The 23,708-nt window shown below is 47.4% G+C and overlaps 1 protein-coding gene across 1 annotated transcript; it reads left to right on the top strand.

Moving 5' to 3' along the window:
* Positions 1-1,668: 1,668 nt before the first annotated feature.
* Positions 1,669-23,031, top strand: GSDMC (gasdermin C). Its single transcript, XM_041768579.1, has 14 exons — positions 1,669-1,882; positions 3,000-3,183; positions 5,536-5,704; positions 8,165-8,522; positions 9,287-9,331; positions 10,342-10,368; positions 11,618-11,757; positions 12,082-12,211; positions 12,686-12,759; positions 13,452-13,731; positions 19,704-19,862; positions 20,655-20,702; positions 21,178-21,353; positions 22,759-23,031. The coding sequence occupies exons 1-14, from the start codon at positions 1,669-1,671 to the stop codon at positions 23,029-23,031; spliced, it is 2,277 nt and encodes a 758-aa protein (XP_041624513.1).
* Positions 23,032-23,708: the final 677 nt, after the last annotated feature.

Below are 23,708 nucleotides of genomic sequence, written 5' to 3'. Positions count from 1 at the left end.
ACTATTGACCTGCCAGAGTTACATCCAACCAGGGACCCATTTTTACATTAATCACTCCCCTTATTACAATTATCTATTCATTAGATTTTATTTTGCTCTTAGAAGAATGATCAAAGACTCAAAATAACCTCTAAAGAACAGTACCACCTTACTGCCATCTACTTCCTGAGCATTATCTCCCACCCATTCCACCACTTCTTCCACTCCAGCCATACTGGCTTCTGTGCTTTTCTAGAATGGACCAAACTGTCTCTCATCACAAGGCCTTTGTACATGCTGTTTATTCCACTGAGGGTCCTCTTCCTTCCCTTCTTATTTTAGCTAACTTCTATTGTCTAATATCTCAGTTGAATAATTACTCCCTTAAGAAAGACTTCCCTGACCTCCCAACTACCCTGACCAAAGAACAAGGAAAATCTATCTATCATAGATTCTGAGAGCATCAAATACCTCTCCTTTATGGATCTAATCATGATTTATATGTGCACATGTATTTATTAATGAGATCGCTTGGTAAATACCTGCCTTTCTCACTAGACTGCCTCAATGGATCTGAGACCATTTCTATTTTTTTTCACCATGGTATTGCCAATTCCAGCACAGGGCCTAGCATATAATAGGTGCTTGTTAAAAATTTGCTAAATGAATGAGTAAATAAAGAAATGAACAAGTTGGGCAGCCGGGGTGGCTCAGCGGTTTAGCGCTGCCTTCAGCCCAGGGTGTGGTCCTGGAGACCTGGGATCGAGTCCCACGTCAGGCTCCCTGTATGGAATGGAGCCTGCTTCTCCCTCTGCTTCTCTCTCTCTCTCTCTCTCTCTCTCTCTCCCTCATGAATAAATAAATTAAATCTTTAAAAAATAAAATAAAATAAATGAACAAGTCAATTTACAGAGGATCGATTTCCCTAGGAATCATCTCTCTCCTCTTAAGCACAGGTCTTTGTTACTTATACCATGACTAGTGGGGATCCTGGGTTCTTTTCTCATGTTGTTGACATTGAAAATGTTTATGAAGCATGACAGCATCATCCAAGATGATGACTACCCATTCAATTTCCTGACACCTAGGAGAAGGATTGACTTTACTATATTTCTAGTGATTCTTGGCCTATCCAGCACAATATAGGCTTCTGGGTTTATTATTTTACCATTTCAGCCCATCTTCATGAAAGTGATTCTCTTGTCCTATATCAATCACAGCAAGATTCTATAAAATCTTCAAGGGCATGAGTTTTGCACCACTACACTTAGACAATTCACAAAGCCTATATAAAGCCCTTCTCCAGTTGGTATATACAAATTGTACAACTTGGCTGTCTTAATCTTATCTACAGAGGCAAAGGAACACACATATAGATGTCCTTTGGAGGGGAAATTCTTCTCTTTGCCACTTCCAACACCTGAACCAGGTGCTCATTGACCCCTTGATTCTGTCAGGCTTTTCTATTCTAGTCCAAAGAGCAATGAATTTCACAACAGTGCTTCCCTCCAAAGCCTAGGCTGTGTTTAGAATACCAAAGTTGAGAAAATTATGATCTAGTCACCATTCTAAGTTAAGACCAAAGTTAATCTCATATATTTGCCCTTTCTTTAGGAAAAATATCAAGCTCCGTGGGAGCTTCCCCTCTCAACTGAATTTTGGACTCCCCTTCTACCTGTTCCTAGAAACATGCCCTCCCTCTTTGAGAGTATTAGCAAGAACTTGGTTAGAGAGCTTGGAGACAAAGACCTGAGGCCCATGAGATGCCTGTCGAATGCCAACCAATTCCGTCAGCTGGCAATATTACAGAAGAGGAAGAAGCGCTCACCCTTCTGGGAACAACCTGACATTCCTGCTGAATACACCCTCGTGGACCTCCTGGAGCCAAGTTCTTCAGTTCCCGGTATGGTCAACAAGGGCAAGGGGGCAAGGAGTAGAAAACACATGTGCTCACAGGCAGTGCAGCATACAAGGATCCCTTAGGCACCCACACGGGTCAACATCAGGGTTGGTTTTGCCAAAAGGCACTGGGCAAGAAGCTACAATACTTAAAAATCTAATATCATGGGCAGCCCTGGTGGCACAGCGGTGTGGCACAGCGGTTTGGCGCCGCCCGCAGCCTGGGGTGTGATCCTGGAGACCGGGGATCGAGTCCCATAATGGGCTCCCTGCATGGAGCCTGCTTCTCCCTCTCCCTCTGCCTGTGCCTCTGCCTCTCTCTCTCTGCGTCTATGAATAAATAAATAAAATCTTTAAAAAAAATCTAATATCAGGACGCAGGCATTTATTAGTTCATCTAATACTTAGGATAGCTTCTTAAGTCAGGGACATTATCCCCACTTACAGAACTGTGAATTGAAACTTATAAAATAATCTGTTCCAGGTGATACACCCAGGAACTAGTAAAATTAGAATCCAAACTCAGATCTGTCTGGGTCCATAAGCTTAACATTTTCTGCTCCAGGGTGCTGCCTCCTGGGACTAGAGGCTGTGCGTGCTACAGAGGAAAGATGACATTGTGGATTCCCTGTACCAGTGCACACATGATGTCACCACAGCTTAGGGTTTGGGATGCTATCCTGTTATCCGACCCCTAGGCTGATTCAAACATTTGCCATCAGCAATAATGTATACTTAATACATTAACTGAGGGGCACCTGGGTGGCTCAGTTTGTTGAGCATCTAATTCTTGATTTTGGCTCAGGTCATGATCTCAGGATCATGAGACCAAGGCACCCACCACCCCCACCCCCTGTTGGGCTACATGCTCAGTGAGGAGTCTGCTTAAGGATTCTCTCTCCCCCTGCCCCTACCCTCTACCCCCTCTCTCTCTCTCAAATAAATACATCTTTAAAGGAAAAAAAAATTAACCATTGATGTGATAGCTTCTCAACTGAGAAATGTAAATGAATTGGAGGGTCAGGGCAACACAGGACTCAGCCATTCGATTTCCATTCGGTTTCCCAACCATTCTGGAGCAAATTCTTGGCTGAACCTAATGTCATCTTTTCTGTCCCCAGAAACTGCTGTCATGGGACCGTTTCTCTTCAGTGACACTGTGGTCCAGCAGGGACAGGTTTCTGCCAATGTGACCGCTGGCCTAGAAATGAACGTGTCAGGGAAAGCTACTGTGTTCCATGGATCCTCCCTTCAGTTTCAGGCTGTTACCATCCCACCCCATAAATGGAAAGACCTTCAAAAGAGGTGAGGCCATGGGACAGGAAAGAACTGGTCAATGAGGCCCTTGAACTCTCCTCATGTGCCAAAAGGCACCTCGCGGGCTTTACTGCCAGGCTCAAGAGTGCAGAAAATGACATCTCAGACCATACTATTCTTCTTGGGTATTCATTCATTCATTCAACTAATAGTTATTAGTTATCTGGTATATATTGATTAAAACAGTAATTACTGGGATGCCCGGGTGGCTCAGCAGTTGGGCATCTGCTTTTGGCTCAGGGTATGATCTGGAGTCCCAGGATCGAATCCCACATCCAGCTCCTTGCTTGGAGCCTGCTTCTCCCTCTGCCTATGTCTCTGCTTCTCTCTCTCTCTCTCTCTCTCTCTCTCTCTCTGTGTGTGTGTGTGTGTGTGTCTCATGAATAAATAAATAAAATCTTAAAACAAAAAAACAGTAATTACCCATAACTGTGCTGTCATGTGCTGGGAATAGAATAATGACAAGACCAATAAAAATCTCTACCCCAAGCCACTTATATTCAGTGTGGACAGGCAAAGACCAGGGAGTGAGGAAGCAGGAAACAAAAAATAAATTTAGGGATCCCTGAATGGCTCAGCAGTTTAGCGCCACCTTTGGCCCGGGGCGTGACCCTAGAGTCCCCGGATGGAGTCCCACATCAGGCTCACTGCATGGAGCCTGCTTCTCCCTCTGCCTGTGTCTCTGCCTCTCTCTCTCTCTGTGTCTCTCATGAATGAATAAATAAAATTTTTAAAAAATAATAATAATAAATTTAAAAAGTATTAATTTAGGTGAGACAAAGAATCTGAAACTCTCTGTGATTAATAAATAAAGTATGCAGCAGTGTCCTGGGATTCCACTTATCTCCATGTATAGGGGACATGGGCAAAGGTAGGTATCAAATGATCCTCTAAGTGCTTAACAGACAACTTCTTAAATCATCTTAAATAGTGTGTTTACAAAGGCAAAACACATTGTTAGGTAAGCAAGGAGTTAAAAAATCACAGTCCTTTTAGAGACTAAAAGTTACTTTTACAAGGTATTGGACAATTTTTGTTTCCCTGGGTTCTTACAAGGCCCTTATTAAAAATAACATTTGCAAAGACTGCTTATGGTGCAAAAGAGTATCTCAGATTCTTACACTGCTCAGAAAGAAACAAAAAAAGAATTCTCAGTATTTCAGTAGGGAAAGAGGCAATTTCTAGGATACATTTTAATTGCTAGCTCTGAGAGAAATAAGTAAGCCTGAGGTCAAACCTTTAAATATAGAGGCATTGAGGGGAAGCAGTTGGCTATTTCTAATAAATGGGATGTGGGCATATAATGTGTTCAGCTGGGAAGGCACTTGCAGATCATGATAGGAGCTCTGAGATAAGGAATAAACAGGACAAAGAGAAAGAGACACTGCTGGTGGTTGGTTAGGTTTCTCTGTGGCACTAACAGCTGATCTCAGACCCCAAAGAATGATGGAAGCAAGGAGGAGCAGGAGGAAAGGGGTTCAAATGAGGGTTTAGAGGTCCTGGGGCATGGAAGAGCTGGATGATGATTCCAAGGCCAGGGGGAGGCCAGGGAGGCCAAACCTTAGTCAATGAGGATGAAAGTGATTCAAAGCTTAGGAGGTAAGTAGGGGTCAGATGACACACTCCTCGGATGCCTGGTAAGAAGTCTGCATTTGTCTCCAAGGGCAGCAGGAAAGCCCCCACTGGATGCCCAGTACTGCCTGCAGTGAAAGGAGAATTTAAGGATCTCTCAGTATTCTGCACACCAGGGCACCAAGCCCAGCGTGGCCTGGGATAGAATCTGACTTGAGTCTCAACTGAAATGGGGATAGACTTTTGTCTTCAGCACTGCAGACCTTCCCCATCCAACCCACCTACTAAGGACAGTCAGCCCATAAAGCTCACCTGTGCTCATGGAAAATAATCCAGCATCAGCCCTGCTTCAGCATGCTCTATCCCCCTGCTCCACAAGGGCACATCGGGGGTGTGAGGCCAGCTTTGACTACAGGGCTTTCTAAGCCCTGTTCTCAATCACCTGGACTCATCTACGTCCAGTCTCCTTCTGCTGAGAGGCCCTAGTTACTAGTGGAAAACTACCCTAACAGGACCAAAATAATTCTGGAAAATGCACCTACCTTTCATCGCACGGGATGCATACTGCCACACCCATACCCCTGTCAGAGAATGGGGGGCCTTCCATTGTGCATATCAGAGATGTTCTGGTGCCCTAAGTAACCTAGCCTGTAAGCCAGTATCTTCCCGATGCACTGTACCCCATCCAGGTTCCTAGAAGAGTAATCTGGAATAACCTAAGAAAGCATCCCGTTTCCACTATGACCTTTCTCTTCCCACCTACCCCAGGAAAGTGCAAGATCCGGAGCTGCTATTTCTGGTGAAGTGCCGGGACAGACAGGATAATCTCTATGTGGTGACAGACACCGTGGAACTGACCAACACTACTGTGCTTTATGACAACAGAAGTGTGAATGTTTGGGGAAGCTGCTTTCTCCCTTTTGATACTTTCTTCAAGGTACACGGTTGTCCTGAAGTGGGTTGGGAACACAAAGAGCCCAGCCAGCCCGGCCTCACTTCCCAGGGGCTCTGCATCCTATTAGGACCCGTCTTTGGGGGTGCAATGAATGGGTCAGCATTTCCCACTTCTCATGTGCTGAGGAATCCTGACTCCTGACCTGAGGGTATATCCTGATGTGGTCACTTTAGTATTTTAATATATATGAGATTATTCAATATTGATAAAATGAAAAGAAATTTAACTATTTGCAATGATTATATTTGCTTTGGATAAATGATGGATCCTGGATACTCTGAAAGTATGGCCGCTCTACTACATGCATGTGCAGCTCTATGGCTGCAAGAAACAAGGGACCACACAGTACAAAACCTTAGCAGTTCAAAGATCCTAAATACTGTGATACCCTGACTAGAACGTTTTCTGGATTGAGATTAAATATCTTTGAGCACATCTGATGCACCTAATTTATAATATCCACATTTTTTTAAAAACGGTTTAAACACAAGTTCATCAAATATTTAGTCAACATGAACCATGATTCAGGGACATATAAAGTGTGTATGTGTCATAATGGACATTTTATATCCAATCTATTTTATATGTAATATGTCCTCACTTAAGAGACTTAGGAACTAAAAAACCAGGACAAAACAAAAACTGAGATGTGCACTAACTTTCCCAAGATCTGTGAATGAGCCCTAGAGGAGGACACGACACCACCCAGTGGACAAGTCTGAAACAAAACTCAGCTCCAGCTTGGAGGATTATTTCCATGTTCAGCTGTTTTGCCACCTGTTCAGATGGGTGGACTGGGTTTTGTGAGGACAGGAGAAGAACACCCTATGGCATTTTGCATAGGGCAACTGCCCAGCTGTGTGTCCGGCTGCCATCCCAGCTGTTCACAGCCAGTGCCAATCTAAGCATGGGCTCTTGAGCTGTGATGCTGTTAAACAGTTTACATATCACCCCCCAGCTCCTGGCTGCCTCAGAGTTTCCCATGCCATTGGTTTGCACTTGATTCTCTTAGGTAGTATTTGATTCTCCAGGACATTCAAATAATAGGGCTGAAATCTGGGGAAGCTATTTACTCACTAGGCTGCCTGAGAATGGTATTCATGGTTCTGAGATAGGGTTCCTTCATACATAAAATTAAATACAACACCTACATAAAAGTCCACTATAATACATTTTGACTATCAGGTCTCTAGAATATAGTCATTACTATTCAATATGATGGTTAATTTTATGTTGCCAATGTGACTGTCCCATGGGGTGCCCAGATATTTGTTTCAGTGTTACTCTGGGTGTGTTTGGGAGGGGGTTTCAGAACGAGATTTAAATGGGTGGACCGGTAAAGCAGATTATTTTCCCCAGTCTAAGTGGTCCTCATCCAATCCACTCAAGGTCTGAATAAAACTAAAGGCGGAGAGAGACTTCACTCTCTGCCTATCTCTCATCTGGGACACTGTTCTGACATCAGACTCAGATTTGCACTATGACAATACACCATGGGCTCTCTCAGTTCTTTAGCCCTTAGATTCAGACTAGAACTATACCATTAGTTCTCCTGTGCCTGCACATCTTGGGACTTTTCAACTTTTATAATTGCATGAGCAGATCCCTTACAATAAATCCCTTTAGGTAGATAAATATATAGACAGACAGACAGCCTACTGGTTCTGTTTTTCTGGAAAACTCAGACTGATATACTCAGTAAAGTTTATTCAGCTTTTTACTTGATTTTAGGACAGAATGATAACTTCCAAGCTTTCTACATGCCAGATCAGAAACCAAAAGTCTAATTTTTTTTTAAATAGAAAAGTCAAAAGATAAAATCAAATTTTCCCCCCAAAAAAGTAAGCAAAAAGAGAGGGAAAGATTAATTTTAAAATTTAGAGAGTTAGTCCAGGAGAGAAATGGAAAACAGACTAACACAGTAAAATAGGGAAAAGTATCCAGGAAATAATTCAAGAAAGGTAAGACCTGAAGCATATGCTCCCAGTTGGAAAGACCAACAGGAGGCCAGTTTCCCGGGTTCATAGGAATTAACTGCTAAAAGAAAGATCTGGAGTGAGGAGAAGCAGTCTCCCCAACAGTAAACAATGAGTATTAACTTAGATATTGGGACATGAACATTTTAGGAGGAGTGGAGGTGGGGCAGAGAAGAGTAGGACAATGAAATCCTCATCATCCAAAGGAGAAAATAACTGAATATACTTCATTCTGGGGGAGGTGGGGGTGGGGGGTGGGAATCAAATCACTGCAAAAATAATCATGAAAATGAGAAATATAAAGGTAAATACTGAACCAAGAAGGAAAAGAGCAGAACCTGGAAATCAGGACCAACAGAGGGTGAGATCAGGGGGCTGGTGTGTTCTTTGATTATGAGCTTTCTAGATCTACCTGAGTTTTAAAATCACATGCATATGGGGCATATTGTTTGCTTTCTCTCCCCAGGGTCGAGGCCAGGGAGAGGGTCTAAAAGTGAGAGAGAAGAGACTGATTCTGCCACAGGGCACAGTGATGGCCTACAAGAGGAAGCAGCTGGTTTTTAAGGAGAATGGCTGGGGTAAGCAGAGGCTGAAAGAGGCAGATGGGGAGAGGGAATCTGCTTCTCCTCAGAAAAGAAACGAGAGGGAAGGAGCATCAGCATGCTTCCACCCACTGCTCTGCCCATTCATGGAGAAGGCTGAGGACATTTCCCAGCTCTGGGGTCACACACATATCCCACTACCCATGGCCCCCTCCCAGCACAGCCTGGAATGCTGCTATGAGGAGACAGAGTCTCCCATGTGGAAAGGGGCCCAGTGCAGAGGTGACCTTAGCACTGAGCAAAGTGCACCCCAATCCCACCACCTGTATTCATTCAAGGACTCACTCAAGCCACTCTCAGCAGCTTACCTGGGAGACCCCATAACCTGAGGTCAGAGCCCATGAGAAACCAGCAGGATCCCAAACAAAACTGCAGACCTAATGCCCTAAGAGCATAATGCAGGGTTTTATCTGCACCTCTCCCTCCCTTGCTAGCCCCAGGCCCCCAGCACACACACACTCACACACATGCACATGCACACATATACTCACTCACCCACTACTCTCTACAGTATCCTCACTGCAACATCTTGTCTCAGCACATTTCTAATATGCAGCTATGAAATCACTCAGGAAGAGGGCAGGATTGGGGGCACACAGGTGAGGGAGGAGAGTTCAGGGGAGAGGACGAACGGCAACAAACAGACAATCCTACCCAAAGAAAGGAGGACAGAGCCAATTACCTCTACCTTACAGAGCCAGTTGTCCAATCTCAGAGAGCACAGTGATCAACCTAGGTGCTTGGTCAAAAGGCAGGCTCCAGGGTCCTCTTCAGAAAATTTAATTCCGAAGATACAGAATCAGGTCCGGGGTTCTGAGTTTTAGCCAGCATCACAGGTGCCTATGACAGGAGGGGTCCTCAGGCCACGCTGAGAAAAGCTGCCATGCCCGGCCTGGGTGAGGAAGACTGGGGCTGCAGGTGCAGGAATATGAAAGAGTCCAACAGGAATAACCTTAGCTCTCCTGGCCTGACTTCTTCCCATCCAGATATTCTCATCTCAGATGACGACAAGGAGAAGACCTTTCCAGAAGGTGAGCTCCAGAGCTGGGCAGGTTCTCTGCCTACACGCAGACCCTGCTGAACCCTGACCCCCTTTGGATGCTAGTAAGAGCTGTGCATTGGGCTCAGCCCCCACAGACCCATAGGGAAACCTTTCCAGCCAGTCTCATCACTGCCTCCTACTCTCCCCTGCCTTTGACCTTGGCACCGGCCCCTAGCCACTGAGATAGGGTTGTGGGGGTGCTGCCTGGGTCTCCATATGCCTAGGCACCAAGTCACCTGAAGTAGTGGGAAGAGGTAAGAAATCCAGGGGCGGGGGTAAGAAGAGGAGGGAGAACCGTAGGGTTAGGGCAGGGGGAGAGGAGAGTAAACCTTTGTGAGTAAACACTTCTCTCTCTTTTTTTTTTTTTCACTTCTCTTTCTTTCCAGAGAAACTGCACATGCAGTTGAAATCACTTCCAAGTGAGTGGGTGATTTTTGAGCCAGGAAGGTGGGATTGGATCCTCCATGACACCACCTTGCACAAGAGCCCCACGTGATTGCCTCTGCTGTCCTTACCTAAGGCGGGAGGATCTGACCTCTGGGCAAAGGGCAGGAGTAGAAGGAAAGGAGGGGGTCAGGGAAGTCAGGACAGAAGGTCAGAGAAAAAAAGAAGGTCAGAGAAACCAAATGGCTTCAGAAGTTACCTATTGGATGGGGAATGTAATTTCTCTTTCAGGCACCATCAACAGTGGTTTCATCCCCCTAAGAGGTATTCACCTCTTATGTGTTTGCTGAAGGTAAGGATAAGGATCCCATCCTGCACTCATCTGGTGACCAGGGCAGATTGCCCTGGGCCTTTGCCACCACTGCCCCCAGGGCCGGGTCCTAGTTTTTATGGAATAGGAAAGGTCCAGGAAGGCCAAGGGGGTGGAGGGATTGACCCAGGTTGGGGCAGGAAGTTTAACAAGAGGAAGCGGTAAGAGGACAGAACCCTCCAAAGTGTCTGAAAAGCATATTTGAGCATGAGAAAAGAGATGATCACTTGTGATTCTCTTTCCAGGAAGAACACAGGAACCTTTTAGGCAAGGTGAGTGCTTATTAAGAGGGAATTAAGAGGCCTCTAGGATAGGAAACTACAAACCTGAGAACCCAAATTGGAGTTTCCATGCGACTCAGAAAACTGAGCTCTATGTCCAAATATACGCTTTGGTCAGCTCCACTTATTCATTCTTTTATTCATCTGTGCACGCCTGCAACAAACATTTATTAAGAACTTACTGGGCGAGGAACCTGGGAGGCCCAGTGGTTGAGCATCTGCCTTTGGCTCAGGTCGTGATCCCAGGGTCCTGGGATCAAGTCTCGTATCAGGAGATAAGGGAGGGATTTGCAGGGAACCTGCTTTTCCCTCTGCCTATGTCTCTGCCTCACTCTGTCTCTCATGAATAAACAAATAAAATCTTTAAAAAAAAAAAAGAGCTGGGCAACAGGCATTATCCTGAGCAACGGGGATACAGCAGGTGAACCAAACAGAAATGCTTGTTGTCACTGCAGCCTCCATTCTGGTGGCCCCTCACTTAGCGGATCATCTTGAGGTCACCTGACATCTGCTAGGAGAAGCAGAGAGCCCCTGAATCCGTTCCTTGGTTAATTCTGTATGGACATAGACAATACAGGGAGAATTACATGATAAGGATAGCTCACGTGTACCCAGAACTACCCCAAGCATTTTATTTATTTTTTTTTAATTTTTATTTATTTATGATAGTCACAGAGAGAGAGAGAGAGAGAGAGAGGCAGAGACATAGGCAGAGGGAGAAGCAGGCTCCATGCACTGGGAGCCCGACGTGGGATTCGATCCCGGGTCTCCAGGATCGCGCCCTGGGCCAAAGGCAGGCTCCAAACCGCTGCGCCACCCAGGGATCCCCCAAGCATTTTATATACATAAACTCAACTGAATCCTCTTAACATCCCCATTTAACAGATGTAAACCCAGAGCACTTGAGATCCTTATTTCCCAGAGCCCAGTATTAGAATCCACGTTATGTCAGATATGTCCCAGTAATGAGCACCTAGTCATTTTCTTCCACTTCCCATGACCCCTGTCCAGAATCTCCATCTCTGCTCCCTGTATTCTAAACCCCCCTCATCTCATAGCATTAGGATTGTCTATTTGCTAGTCTGTTATTTTAACTATTTCTGGAGATCAAATGTGCCATCCACAGAGATGCTTTAGTTGATAAAAGGGCTCACATGGTGGGAAAGGGCTGATCGTTGCAGGAATGTTCTAATCAAAGAATTGTACCCATTTTCTGGTTGATGCTGATTCCTGAGAGAAGATTTCAAGCAACTACATGAAGAGATTTTCCAGGAAGTGGAGGCCCTGGACGAGCTCTCAAAGGACATTCAGGATGCCATATTCCGTAATATCCTGAACACGCTTGGGAACCGAAAGGCTTTGCTGGAACTTATGGACAGGGTGAGGGGTTCCTACAGCTACTGAGGGCTGATCAAAAGTGGTAAAGGGGGCAGGTTTAGGCGATACTGCTACCAATGCACATGGGCGAAAAGGAAATGGGACAATGCCAGGGGAAAGAGTAGGATGTCAGAGATCCAGGACACTGGCCCCAGGCACAATAGGGCCAAATCCCCTGGGGCAAGTAAAGTGCACTGACCCTTACAGCTTCATCAATGACTTACAGACTTAGAAGACACAGGCAAAATTACTTAACAATACTAGTTGAGGTAGTAGCAGTAGTAGTAGTAGTAGTATCATATTACCAATACTACCAGTCTCCTACAGCTGGATGGGGACACCTTTGATCCTTTGGATGGCTTTGGTGGCGAAATCCTAAATGAGACACAAGAGGACACAAGAAATCTATGGATCCAGGGAAGATCCTCCATCATTTACCTCCTCGAAGCCATAATAGGTAAGAGTGATTTGGAAGAAATGTAGGAAAGTCAACGGTTTGGCCTGCAGACCTCCTGAAAGCCATGGATTAGATGCCACCTCTCCAAAACCCTTCAAATACCATGATCTTTATCCTCACATATCAGCTCTCTCCAAAGTCTGGAGGGCTTAGGGAGATAAATTTGCTGCATTAACAGAGAACCAGCCTTAGGTTTAGAAAGTGATCTGCCCAAGTACATCCAACAGATCATTGTGGGTGGATGATTCCAGGCTCCAGCCTCAGAATCCCTTCCTCTGGACCATGTTATGTAGCATCCTGGAGACCATCCCAAGAATAGGAGGAGGACTTAGTACAGGGAAATTGACTTCCATGTCCAATGGTTTATTTGCCTGCCTCAGAGTTCCCCTCTCAGGAGGTCTCCTAGTTCACAGTGGGGAGAGGAAAATCTGACTCTTCATCCCTCTCTTTCTCCAAATGTCCCCCTGTTCCCAGTGCTGAGTGATACCCAACACAATCTGCTGGCCCAGTCCATGAAGAAGAGGATCCTCCTCCAGCAGCAGGAGCTGGTGAGAAATCCCCAGGGGCCAACATCCAGGAAGGAGGGTGAGAAAATCAGAGTTAAGAATGGCTCTGATGAAAAAAAGAGATCATGATGGAGGTTTCTGCCAGGAAGGGAGATGGGATTTTGTATGGCAACTGGGAAATCCCTGGCTGCAACTGCCTCTGGGGAACAGTCCCAGCGGGTGTAAGTCTATCTCAGGAGGGTCTCCATTTCCATGGCAACCTCTGCAGGGGGGCCCCCACAGTTCTAAAAGAGCTATATAGTGAACCCAAGTCTGGGAACCCAAGGGCTCTGAGTCATATCCCTGCTTTACTTAAGCAGTTACCATTTGAGAATTGCTCTCCCTTTCTCCACATACGTATATGTAAATACATATGTGTGGGCAGACATCCATATATATGTACACACACATTGCACACATGTGCGCACATGAATACATATCCTGCTCCAGATGCCACTATTCTACAAGGGAAACGTTAGTATAACTGTTTAGCAGCTGAAAAGCCAATGCTCAGCATTTTCCAATTGCGTGTCCACACTCACACTGATCACAGGATATGACCTGGATATGACTCCTGGTCCACTTGACTCCAAAGCTTTTGTCCTTTTCAGTTACCCTGAATGACCCTCTTGGGACCAATTTTCTCTTCCCAACCTCAAATGCTAACCTGTAACGTGGGATGCTGTTTATTCTAGGTAAGGAGCATCCTGGAGCCCAACTTCAAATACCCTTGGAACATCCCCTTCACCCTCAAACCTGAGCTCCTTGCCCCACTCCAGGGTGAAGGTCTGGCCATCACCTATGGCCTGCTGCAGGAGTGTGGCCTGAATATGGAGCTGAATAGTCCCAGGTCAACCTGGGATCTGGAAGTCAAGCAGCCCCTGTCTGCCCTGTATGCGACCCTTTCCATGCTGCAGCAGCTAGCAGGCAGTCAGAGAGGCCAGGCCCTACCAGTCTATACTGGAAGTGTCCCTGGTGAGCTCAGAGGACTTAGGACCACAACTTCTGCCACTCTAGGTCAGACACAGCCAGGAGTCAGTAGACTTGAGGGAATGTTCTGAAATGACAGAAAGATCTGTACCTTGATGAAGATTCATGCATTTGTCAAAACTCATCAAATAGTATCTAAAGATGTGAGCACTTCGCTGTACAGCAATGCTACTCCAAAACAACGTAAACCAATATTAAACTCCAGTAACAATATGAATTGTTTGGGGTGAGGCGTACTGATATCAGCAACTTACTTTGAAATACATCATAAGGACGCCTGGCTGGCTCGGTGGTTGAGCATCTGCCTTTAGCTCAGGGCGTGATCCTGGGGTCCTGGGATCAAGTCCCACATCGGGCTCCCCAGGGGGAGCCTGCTTCTCCCTCTGCCTATGTCTCTGCCTGTCTCTAATGAGTAAATAAATAAAATCTTTTTAAAAATGCATCATAAAATAAGGGGACTAATGAATGGGTAGAGAGACAGATATCAGATTTTAAAAACAAGAGGTTTTCTTCTTTTTTTCATTTAAATTTAATTAACATGTAATGTAGTATTGGTTTCAGGAGTAGAAGTTAGTGATTCATCAGCTGCATACAACAGCCAGTGCTCATTACATCCAATACCCTTGTCCATCACTGTTACCCCGTCTCCCCACCCTCCACCCCTCCAGCAACCCTCAGTTTATTTCCTATGATTAAGAGTCTCTTATGGTTTGTCTCACTCTCCGATTTCATCTTGTTTTATTTTTTCCTCTCTTCCTCTCTGATCCTGTTTTGTTTCTTAAATACCACATGAGTGAGATCGTATGATAATTGTCTCTCTGATTGACTTATTTTACTTAGCATTGTATCTTCTAGTCCCAACCATGTTGTTGCAAATAGCAAGATTTCATTTTTTTGATGGCTAAGTAGTAGTACATCATATATGTACCATATCTATATCCATTCCTCAGTCGCTGGACATCTGGGCTTTTTCTCTTTTTTTTTTTTCAATTCTTGAAACATTTTGTATGTCTGGAATTGCTTCAAAAAAAAAAAAACTCTCTAAAAAGGCGGGGAGGGGGCGCTTGGGTGGCTCAGTCAGTTAAGCATTTGCCTTCAGCTCAGGTCATGATCTCAGGGTCTTAAGATCCAGTCCTGCATTGGGTTGCCTACTCAGTAAGAAGTCCGCTTTTCTGTCCCCCTCCCTAGCTTGTGCTCTCTCTCTATCTCAAATACATTTTTAAAATCTTTAAAATAAAATTAGCTCCCTCAAAATTATAACTGTGTACTGATCATTATGTGTGACTTTTCCAAATTATGCTTTTTTGAGCTGTTTTAAAAGGAACAGTGAGGGGCACCTGGGTGGCTCATTTGGCTAAGTGTCTGCCTTTGGCTCAGGTCATGATCCCAGGATCTTGGGATGGAGCCCCACATTGGGCTCCCTGCTCTGTGGGGAGTCTGCTTCTCCCTCTGCCTTGGCTCCTCCCCCCTACTTGTGCACACACGTTCTCTTTCTCTCTCAAATAAATAAATAAAAGCTTAAAACATAAAAGAAACATTGAGAGAACAAAATAAGATGTCTTAGAAATTAAAACTAATATAACAAAAGCCCAATAGAAGGATCAGAGGGTAACGTTGAGGAATTTTTCCCAAAAAGTAGAGTAAAAAGTCTTAAGATGAAAAATAAGAAAGAAAAAATAAGAAATTGAGAAGAGTAGCTTAGGAAGCCTAACAGCTGGTTAAAACAAGTTCTCAGGGATCCTGGATGGCTCAGCGGCTTAGTGCCTGCCTTCAGCCCAAGGCGTGGTCCTGGAGACCTGGGATCGAGTCCGCATTGGGGTCCCTGCGAGGAGCCTACTTCTCTCTCTGCCTATGTCTCTGCCTCTTTCTGTGTCTCTCATGAATAAATAAAATCTTTAAAATAAAAAAAAAGTTCTCAAAATAAAAAGAGAACACACACACAAATGGAAAGGAAATCAATAACAAAATAATTCAATAAAATATTCCATAACCAGAATATGAGTTTCCAGATTTAAAGAGCCCATCGCATACTTGACACAAATGGATGAAAACGGGCCCATACCAAAACACATTTGGGTGATGTTTCAGAACATGCAGGACAAAGTAAAAATCCAGGGAAAAGTACAAAGGTTATTTACAAAAGACCAAAATGAAAGAATAACTTTTAAGTGGGTATCTGGGTGGCTCAGTCTCTGGCCTGGCCTCCAGCTCTGCACTGGGCAGGGAGCCTACGTGAAATTCTCTCTCTCCCTCTGCCTCCCCCCTGCCTCTCTCGGTCTCTTAAAAAAAAATAAATAATAATAACTTTAAATTACAACCACATAACAAACTAGAAGCAATGGAACAAGGACTTCCTACATTTTGATGGAAAATTATCTCTAACTAGAAGTCTACATCAATTTGAAGGTAGAATAAAGGGCATTTTCAGGCAGATTTTTTTAAATTACTGTCTATGTTCCATTTTCCAGAAAGCTATGAGACAATGTGATACAGTAAAATGAGAGAGACCCAAGAGGAAGATATTGGCTACAGAGAAAACAAGATTTAGTGTAGAACAGAGACAGGGGGATGCCCAGGATGACAGTATGGGGGCCAGAGGGCAAGTAGTCCCCATCTGAGCAAAGAGGAAGGCTTTGGGGGAGATTTCTCCAGAAGAGGAAATTGATAGAATACCTCAATTCTGAGGTATTTAATACAAGACTTAAGGAACTGGCAGTTTGGATTTAATTAGATACAAACACACTGAAGATAGAAGGAAAAATAAACAAAAAATGACAATGAGAAACAAAAGTCCTACAGGAAAGGGAAATAATTATGGCTTATTAATAGCTGAGAAGTGTTCACATAGTCATAACTGTGATGGGACCTGTGTGTGGTGCAGAGCTAAGGGGACCCTAAGTCCTCATCTTCCCTGGTATAAGTTCATGAAGAATGTCTAAAATTGAGCAAGCTTATTTTTTAAAATATTTTATTTTTTTATTTTTTTAATATTTTATTAATTTATTTGACAGAGACAGTGTGCACACAAGCTGGGGGGAGCAGCAGAAGGAAAGGGAAAAGTAGGTTTCCTGCTGAGTAGGGAGCCAGACAAGGCTTGATCCCAGGACCCTGGGATCATGACCTGAGCCCAAGACAGATGCTTAAAGGGACTGAGCTACACAGGGCACCTGAGCAAGCTTATTATTAAGAGATGTCAGACACAAAGGGCCACATATTATATTATCCTGTTCATAGGAAATAGGTAGAATAGGCAAATCCACAGAGACCAGGAAGTACACCAGTGGTTAGGGTGGGGAGTAATGAAAATGTTCTAAAACTGACCATGGTCATGGCTGCACAATTCTGTGAATACACTAAAAGCCACTGATTTGTACATTTTCAAGGAGTAAACTGTATGGCAGGTGAATTATAATGTCAAGAATGCCCTTTAGGGCAGCCCAGGAGGGCTCAGCGGTTTTAGGGCCCCCTTTGGCCCAGGGCTTGATCCTGGAGAGCTGTTCACGGGCCTTGACGGATCAAAACTGGTGTGTCAAGGATAAAGACATCTTGTGAAGTCATGAAGAGCTACCTATGGGAGTGGGAAAGCCGTTTTGGTTTTTTAAAAAAAAAAATACCAGTGTCCAACAGTGCCCTGCCCAATTCTGTTTTCATTGGTCTGAAATGGGCCCTATTGGCTGGTCTTTTTCTAACTCCCTCGGGTGATTCTATGCGCTGTATCAGCTTTGGAACCTGGCCCAGCTGTGTGGCCTCAGGCAAGCCACCCGGCTCTCTGAGTTTGCTGGCTCTCGCCCCGGAGGCTGGGCTGCAGAACCAGGGGAGATTAGGCCGTGGTGTAGGGAAGGTGCTGACGACACCGGTGCCGTGACACTCTGTTTCCTTCCACGTGCCTGTAAGGCCTGGAACTGCTCCTCATCAGCTCAGTCCTTAGGCCATACAGCACCTGTGAGCCTCAGGTCCCCAAGGTCATGCAGGGAGGTGTGGGCCCTACACCAATATCGTGGGGCTCTGGGGCTCTCGTCTCCCACCGATTGTGACTCAGCCTCACTGTTGGCCTCACCTCTCAGCGCCAAGGAATGCTGGGGAGTCTGGGTCACCTACTGGTCAGTCTCCAGCTGCCATTGCTGAATACTTAGATGCTGGAACACAGAGAACAAAATGTTCTCTGTCAATTTTTTTCATCCATCCCTTCTGAGGATTCTATAAGGCAGGTGCTGTATGTCAGGTTCTCTCGGTACCGGACCTGGACCTCAAAGAGGCCAGGGGTGCCTGGGTGGCTCAGTCAGTTAAGCACCTGACTCTTGATTTTGGCTCAGGTCATGATCTTGGGGTCGTGAGAAGGAGCCCTGCCTTGGGCTCTGCGCTTAGATCTCCTATATGGAGAGATTGTCTCTCTCTCTCAAAAAAAAAAAAAAAAAGAAAAGAAAAGAAAAAAAGGAAGGTTAATGAAGCTCCTTGCTCAGAAGCACACAGCCAGCAAGTGTGGCTAAAATCAGACTGGGATGAGCTGGTTCCAACACTCATGTGTTGAATCAAACCTGTTACACCACCATGTGTGTAGTGTAGACAGCGGCCTTCTCACTGAGGACCATCTGGAGGTTAATGTTAAACGATGCAGACTCACTCCACTTGCCACTTGTGGGAAAGACAGGGAACCATACAAGGGGAGGTGGGGGTAGCTGGGGAGCAGGGAACCATCTTGGGATTAAAGTCCCGACGTGGGACTCCAGGTGTGTCATGGGCCTGGGGTCAGTGTAGGGTAACCAACCTTCCCAGTTCGCCTGAGCGAGGGGATTCTGGGTGGGAAAACCAGGTCAGTTAGTCACCCTAGTGGTGAGTGATGGAAAACTTGAAATGACAGTGGCTCTAAACAAGAAAACGATTTCTGTCTCAGGGAAAAATCCAGATAGGAGCCTAAGGCAGTGGCTCTGCAGTGGCAGGTCGTAGTGATCAGAGACACAGCTCCTTCTAGTTTGTCACTCTGCCACCCTCGATGTATGGCTGCCACCTTCTGGTCCGACATGTCCATCTGTCATGTCCACATTGCAGCTGGCAGAAGGAAGAAAAGGACCTGCACACACCACCTCCATTTGCATCCCACTGGCCAGAACCTGGCTACTCAGCCTCGTCTAGTGGCAGAGGAGCTGGATTCACCGTCTTTATGCAGGCCAGCCACGTGCCAGAAGAAAGCTGCTTTTTAAAAAAAAAAAAAAAAAAAAAAAAGATTTTATTTATAAATTTGAGAGAAAGAGACTGCCCCCACATGAGTGGGAGAAGGGGCAGAGGGACAAGCAGGCTCCCCACTGAGCGCAGAGCCCAATGCAGGGTTTGATCCCAGACTCTTGAGATCATGATCTGAACCAAAATCGAGTCGGGACACAACTTGCAAGCCATCCAGGCGCCCCGTCTTACCGTTGCCTTTAAACTGCATTTTCCCTGTGGGAGTAGGGTGGTAACGGTGACACCACTGGTGCCACGTCAGGAGCCCCAGCTTCCAGTGGGCCCCCGTGCCTCCTTGCGCTTGCCCCAGCTGCACCATGGTCTCCGCCTCCAAGTGATGACTCAGAGACCACTTGGAGGTGGCCCAGCTGCTGTGCTCATGACTCCAGCGAGGCACATCCCAAAGCCTGTACTCCACACTCTGGACAGTGCTGAACAACACTAAATGAAATCTATTTCTTTGCTATGGGACTTTATTTAGAGCTTTACCCGTGACAATACGTCTTGCTTTGACCCCAGAATGCCTTAGGTTTTTTTTTTCTGGAAATATCTTGTGTATTCCAAGATAGCAGCTTTATTTTGCTCTTCATGTTGAGTGTCCCCCGACATCCTGCTTTTGGATCTTCCCCCCCTCTCCAACCTCTAAAGACCTTACACTGATCATCAAGAGACTCTTGCAATCCCTCCTCCTGTGTCTCCCGTCTCCTGCTCCTGTGTGTCCTGAAGACACCTTCCTGCAGGTCCTCGAATCCTGTGTGGACTTGAGGTCCTGTCCTCCCTGCCTCCCTCCCAGCTCCAGGGTCAGAGCCACATGGCCAAAGAGAAGACAGTGACCATCCCCCGGGGCACTGTCCTGGCCTATAGGGTGCTGCAGCTGGTGATCAAAGAGGACTGCTGGGGTAAGTGGAGGCTAGAGGTGCAGGAACAGCAGCAGGACTCTCCCTCTGGGAGGGGTGGCAGAGGGGTAGAGGGCACTTGCAAGAATGGAGCAGGAAGAGGATGAGGGAAGCTATTTCCTGGGGGTCTGAGCACTCAGCCAGCCAACTCTGCCTTCTGGCAGCTACTAAGAGGATCTGATGTGCAGAGAGGGCCCTGACATCAGCTGTCCAGGGGGGTTTACAACCCAGTCTGCACCCCACTTGGCCCAGAGGGGAGCTGCATTTGATGGGAGGAAGGGCTATTACACCTAACTAGCACAGAGAATCATGTGGACTGGGTGGTCCTGCCCATCCTTGGCCTAGGGGTGACAGTAGGAAGCTGGGGGTTCGCTGTCCCATCAATGCTGCAGCCCAGAGGCAGGCTGGGGACTGAGCCCCGGGTGGGACAGCTCTGATTCTCAGATCTGGCCAGCTGAATCTGAATCTGCAGGGTTGACTTTGGGTGGGCAGAAGAGGAGGATCCAGCCACCCTTGTCCTCACGAAAAGAGCATGAGCTTGAGTCCAGTGCACTGAGGTTTGAATGGTGGCTTTGCCCTTTGCCCTCTGTGTGACCCTGGAGACGTCACCAAATGACCCAAACTTCAGCAGCCTCATGCTTAAACGGGCTCATGCTGACAGCCCACAGGGTGCCGTGAGGCCACAGGAGATAAAGCTGTGATGTCCCTGGCCAGCACACTGTAGGAGCCCCATAACTGCTAACTGCCTTCCTCTCAGGCACTTTCCTCTTTTGTCCTACCTGTGCTTCCACACAGCTATTCTGTACCTGCCTGAAGGAAAGCTCAGTCGAGACATTAGTGCAGGTGAGTAGCCCTGCCCAGGGCCTGGAACCCAACCACAAATCATCCCTTCCCACAGAGAATGCCCTAACACTGTTCTTGGGGTCCCTTCCCTCCACCATGCCATCACCCCATGTCACCCCATGTCACTCTAGGGGCAGGGAGGGCTGTCTTCTAACTGAAGCATGGGCCCTGAACAGGGCGGAGTAGGGAGGGCAAGGTGGAGAAGGAGGAAGGAGAGTGAGGTGCAGAAAATAGGGAAAGGCAAGGATAAGATCCATGACTGCTACCTAGTAAGTGGTGGGTACTCAATAAATGCTTATAGGAAGGAGGGAGGGAAAGTAGGCACACACAAGAACGCTCTGCATGAGGTGGGAGCTTCACCAGGCCAGGACCATGACACCAGGACCTCCTGGTTAGGCTGAGGATCTGGACAGGCTGGCCGTGGGCCGGGGGCCTGGGCCCAGGAGCCAGGGGCGCCTCTCCTCTTTCTCTACAGGCTCATCCTTCAGCTGGGCCCTAGGTGATGGGCCCAGTTTCCAGGGCCTACAGAGGCAGGTGGGTGCCCAGCTGCAGGACCTGGCCACACTGCCCGCAGAGCTGCGACACCCACTGCTAAGTGCCCTCCAAGAGCTGCTCCAAGACCCTCCAGCCCTGCAGAAACTTGAGGACACGGTAAGGGGCCCACAGGCCAGATAGGGACAGGGGACTGGGATCCAGGAAAGTGGGAAGGAACAGAGGAATGAGAAGCAGGACAGGATGTGCTCTGAGTCTCGGCAGCACCCAACCTTGGATGGCATGGTGACGCCGGCCCGTGGTGACCATGCACAGCCCTTTGCCAGCTGTCATGTCAGATACTCACTGAGCCTCTGCTCATTAAAGCCCAAAGGAGGGACCCGGCTCAGCAGTCTTGATATTAGAACCCAGGCTCATATCCTCACTGACACCAGAGGGGACACAGTGCCAGGGGGTGTGGGACAGGAGCAGGGGGGTAGGGTGCAGGGGCAGGAGGCAGAGGAGGAGACCCACAGCCTGTCTTCCCTTGCTTACCCTTGTTCTTGCCCTTAAACTGGAACATGCCCTGGACACTGGGGTGCTGGGATACCTGGGTGGCCCTGGGGGCTTCATCCTAAGCACCATCAGGAACCCCTCAGGCAGCCTGCTGACCTTGAAAGGTAAGGCCAGGGGATCCCTGGGTTGGCGCAGCGGTTTGGCGCCTGCCTTTGGCCCAGGGCACGATCCTGGAGACCCGGGATTGAATCCTATGTCGGGCTCCCGGTGCATGGAGCCTGCTTCTCCATCTGCCTATGTCTCTGCCTCTCTCTCTCTCTCTCTCTCTCTCTCTCTCTCTCTGTATGACTATCATAAAAATAATAATAAATAAATAAATCATTGTATTAAAAAAAAAAAAGAAAGAAAGGCAAGGCCATCCTCTGCATTCTTGGAGCTCTCATGGGTAAGAGGGATGCACGAGGGGCTGGGTGGAGGAGGAAGAGTCCGGAGAGAAGGCCCCTGCCCAGCAGCCCTTGTGATCCTTGTCCAGCCCCTCCAAGAGAGCCTTCTCCTGTTTGTTCTGTGCTCCCGATGGTCCCAGGCCATTCCCACTCACATCTGATTCCATGTCCAAGCTCTGCCCAGAGTCAGCATGGAAAAGCACAGCCCGTTTCCTCATTTTACTTGTGCATTAAGTGAGGGTAAGTGGCACTCACCTTGCAGGAGGCTCCTTCGGTACTGATCTGCCGAGCACCCGCTGTGTGCCAACAAGGCACCAGGAGACATGGAGGCAGCTGCTCTCCTCTTTCAGTCTGTAGTGGGGACAGACGTCACACTGATACAGACAGAGAATTACCAACGGCATGAGAGTGTCTAATAGAGGCCCTGCTCCAACCCGGAATGGACGCGAGGCTCCCTGAGGGAGCTAGGATCAGGATCCCCACACTGGTGGCCAATGGTGTGGACAGAAGCACTGGGGCAGGCCGGAGGATGGAGGGTTTGAAGACTGAGCCAGGCTATTCTGGTGTCACCTTGGGAAGTTGGGATCTTCATTTCCAAGTACCCCCTCCCCTGGGTTCTGGGTGAGAATCCCCCAAAGAGGAACCAGCATGTGATGTGGGGGCCAGAAGTGAAGCAGCAGCCATTCCTCTATGAAGGCTCCACAGTGGACTGGCGCTTCCTCCCAGCTGCTGGTGCTGGCCAGCAAGGCCGTGACCTGTCACCACACACAGAGAGGCCGCAGCCCCCCATCGGCCTCCCCAGCTGGACCCCGGCAGCCCCCTCACCACCAGCCTTCTTGACTCTCCCCCCTTGCTTCCTGCATGCCAGCCGCAGCACCCTCTGTGCTGTCATTGCTTGAGCAAGTCAGACCTGCCCCTGCTCCAGGATCTTTGCACTAGATGGTCCCTCTGCCTCGTGTACTCCTCCTCCTCCCAGATACTCCCAGGGCTAACTGCGTTTACTGCTTGTCATCAGTCTCCCTGTGCCAGAAACGCAAGTGGGGTTGCATTTGTCTGAAAGCAGGGGTTGTGGTCTGTTTCCCACATGCCTGATCTACTGAACTCATGTCTGTACGTCATGGATGCCCAACATCCATTAGGTCCCTCCTCACGCATGAAAAGGAGATTGAGGGGCAGAGATGCCCCCATGGGGCTAGAGGGATGCTATTTCCCAAGACTGAAGCTTCAGGTTTGGAATCAGGCCAACCTGGGTTCTCATCCTCGTTCTGCCACTGACTGGATGAGGAATCCCCATTATCCTGGCTAATAACCACCTCACAAAGCCACTGGGGAGCAGATGAGCTCATGTGAAAGGCCTCTGCAAAGCGAAGCGCGCCATACACGCCTCATGAATCGTACTTTAGGGAACCTGAGGGATTGGAAGGGGTGGCAATGAGGGATTGGAAGGGGTGGCAACTTACTGGGCATTTCCAAGGCAGGCACGGTTCCCACCTCCTTGAACACTCTCAGCATGGCCTGAGAGGTGCCTCGTGGAGCTTGTCTCCACTTCAGGGCTCCAGTATCCCAGCCACTCCGG

This window comes from Vulpes lagopus, chromosome 9, assembly GCF_018345385.1.
Source record: "Vulpes lagopus strain Blue_001 chromosome 9, ASM1834538v1, whole genome shotgun sequence".
NCBI lineage: Eukaryota > Metazoa > Chordata > Mammalia > Carnivora > Canidae > Vulpes > Vulpes lagopus.
Note: the sequence above shows the minus strand (reverse complement) of the source record. Positions and strands in the feature narration are given on the sequence as shown.

Bases quoted from the DNA above. Each gene is read 5' to 3' on its own strand.
- GSDMC (XM_041768579.1), top strand. From the start codon at position 1,669: ATGCCCTCCCTCTTTGAGAGTATTAGCAAGAACTTGGTTAGAGAGCTT. The intron at 3,184-5,535 runs GTGAGGCCATGG...CACCTACCCCAG, and splicing joins TGGAAAGACCTTCAAAAGAG to GAAAGTGCAAGATCCGGAGC. The intron at 11,758-12,081 runs GTGAGGGGTTCC...AGTCTCCTACAG, and splicing joins TGCTGGAACTTATGGACAGG to CTGGATGGGGACACCTTTGA.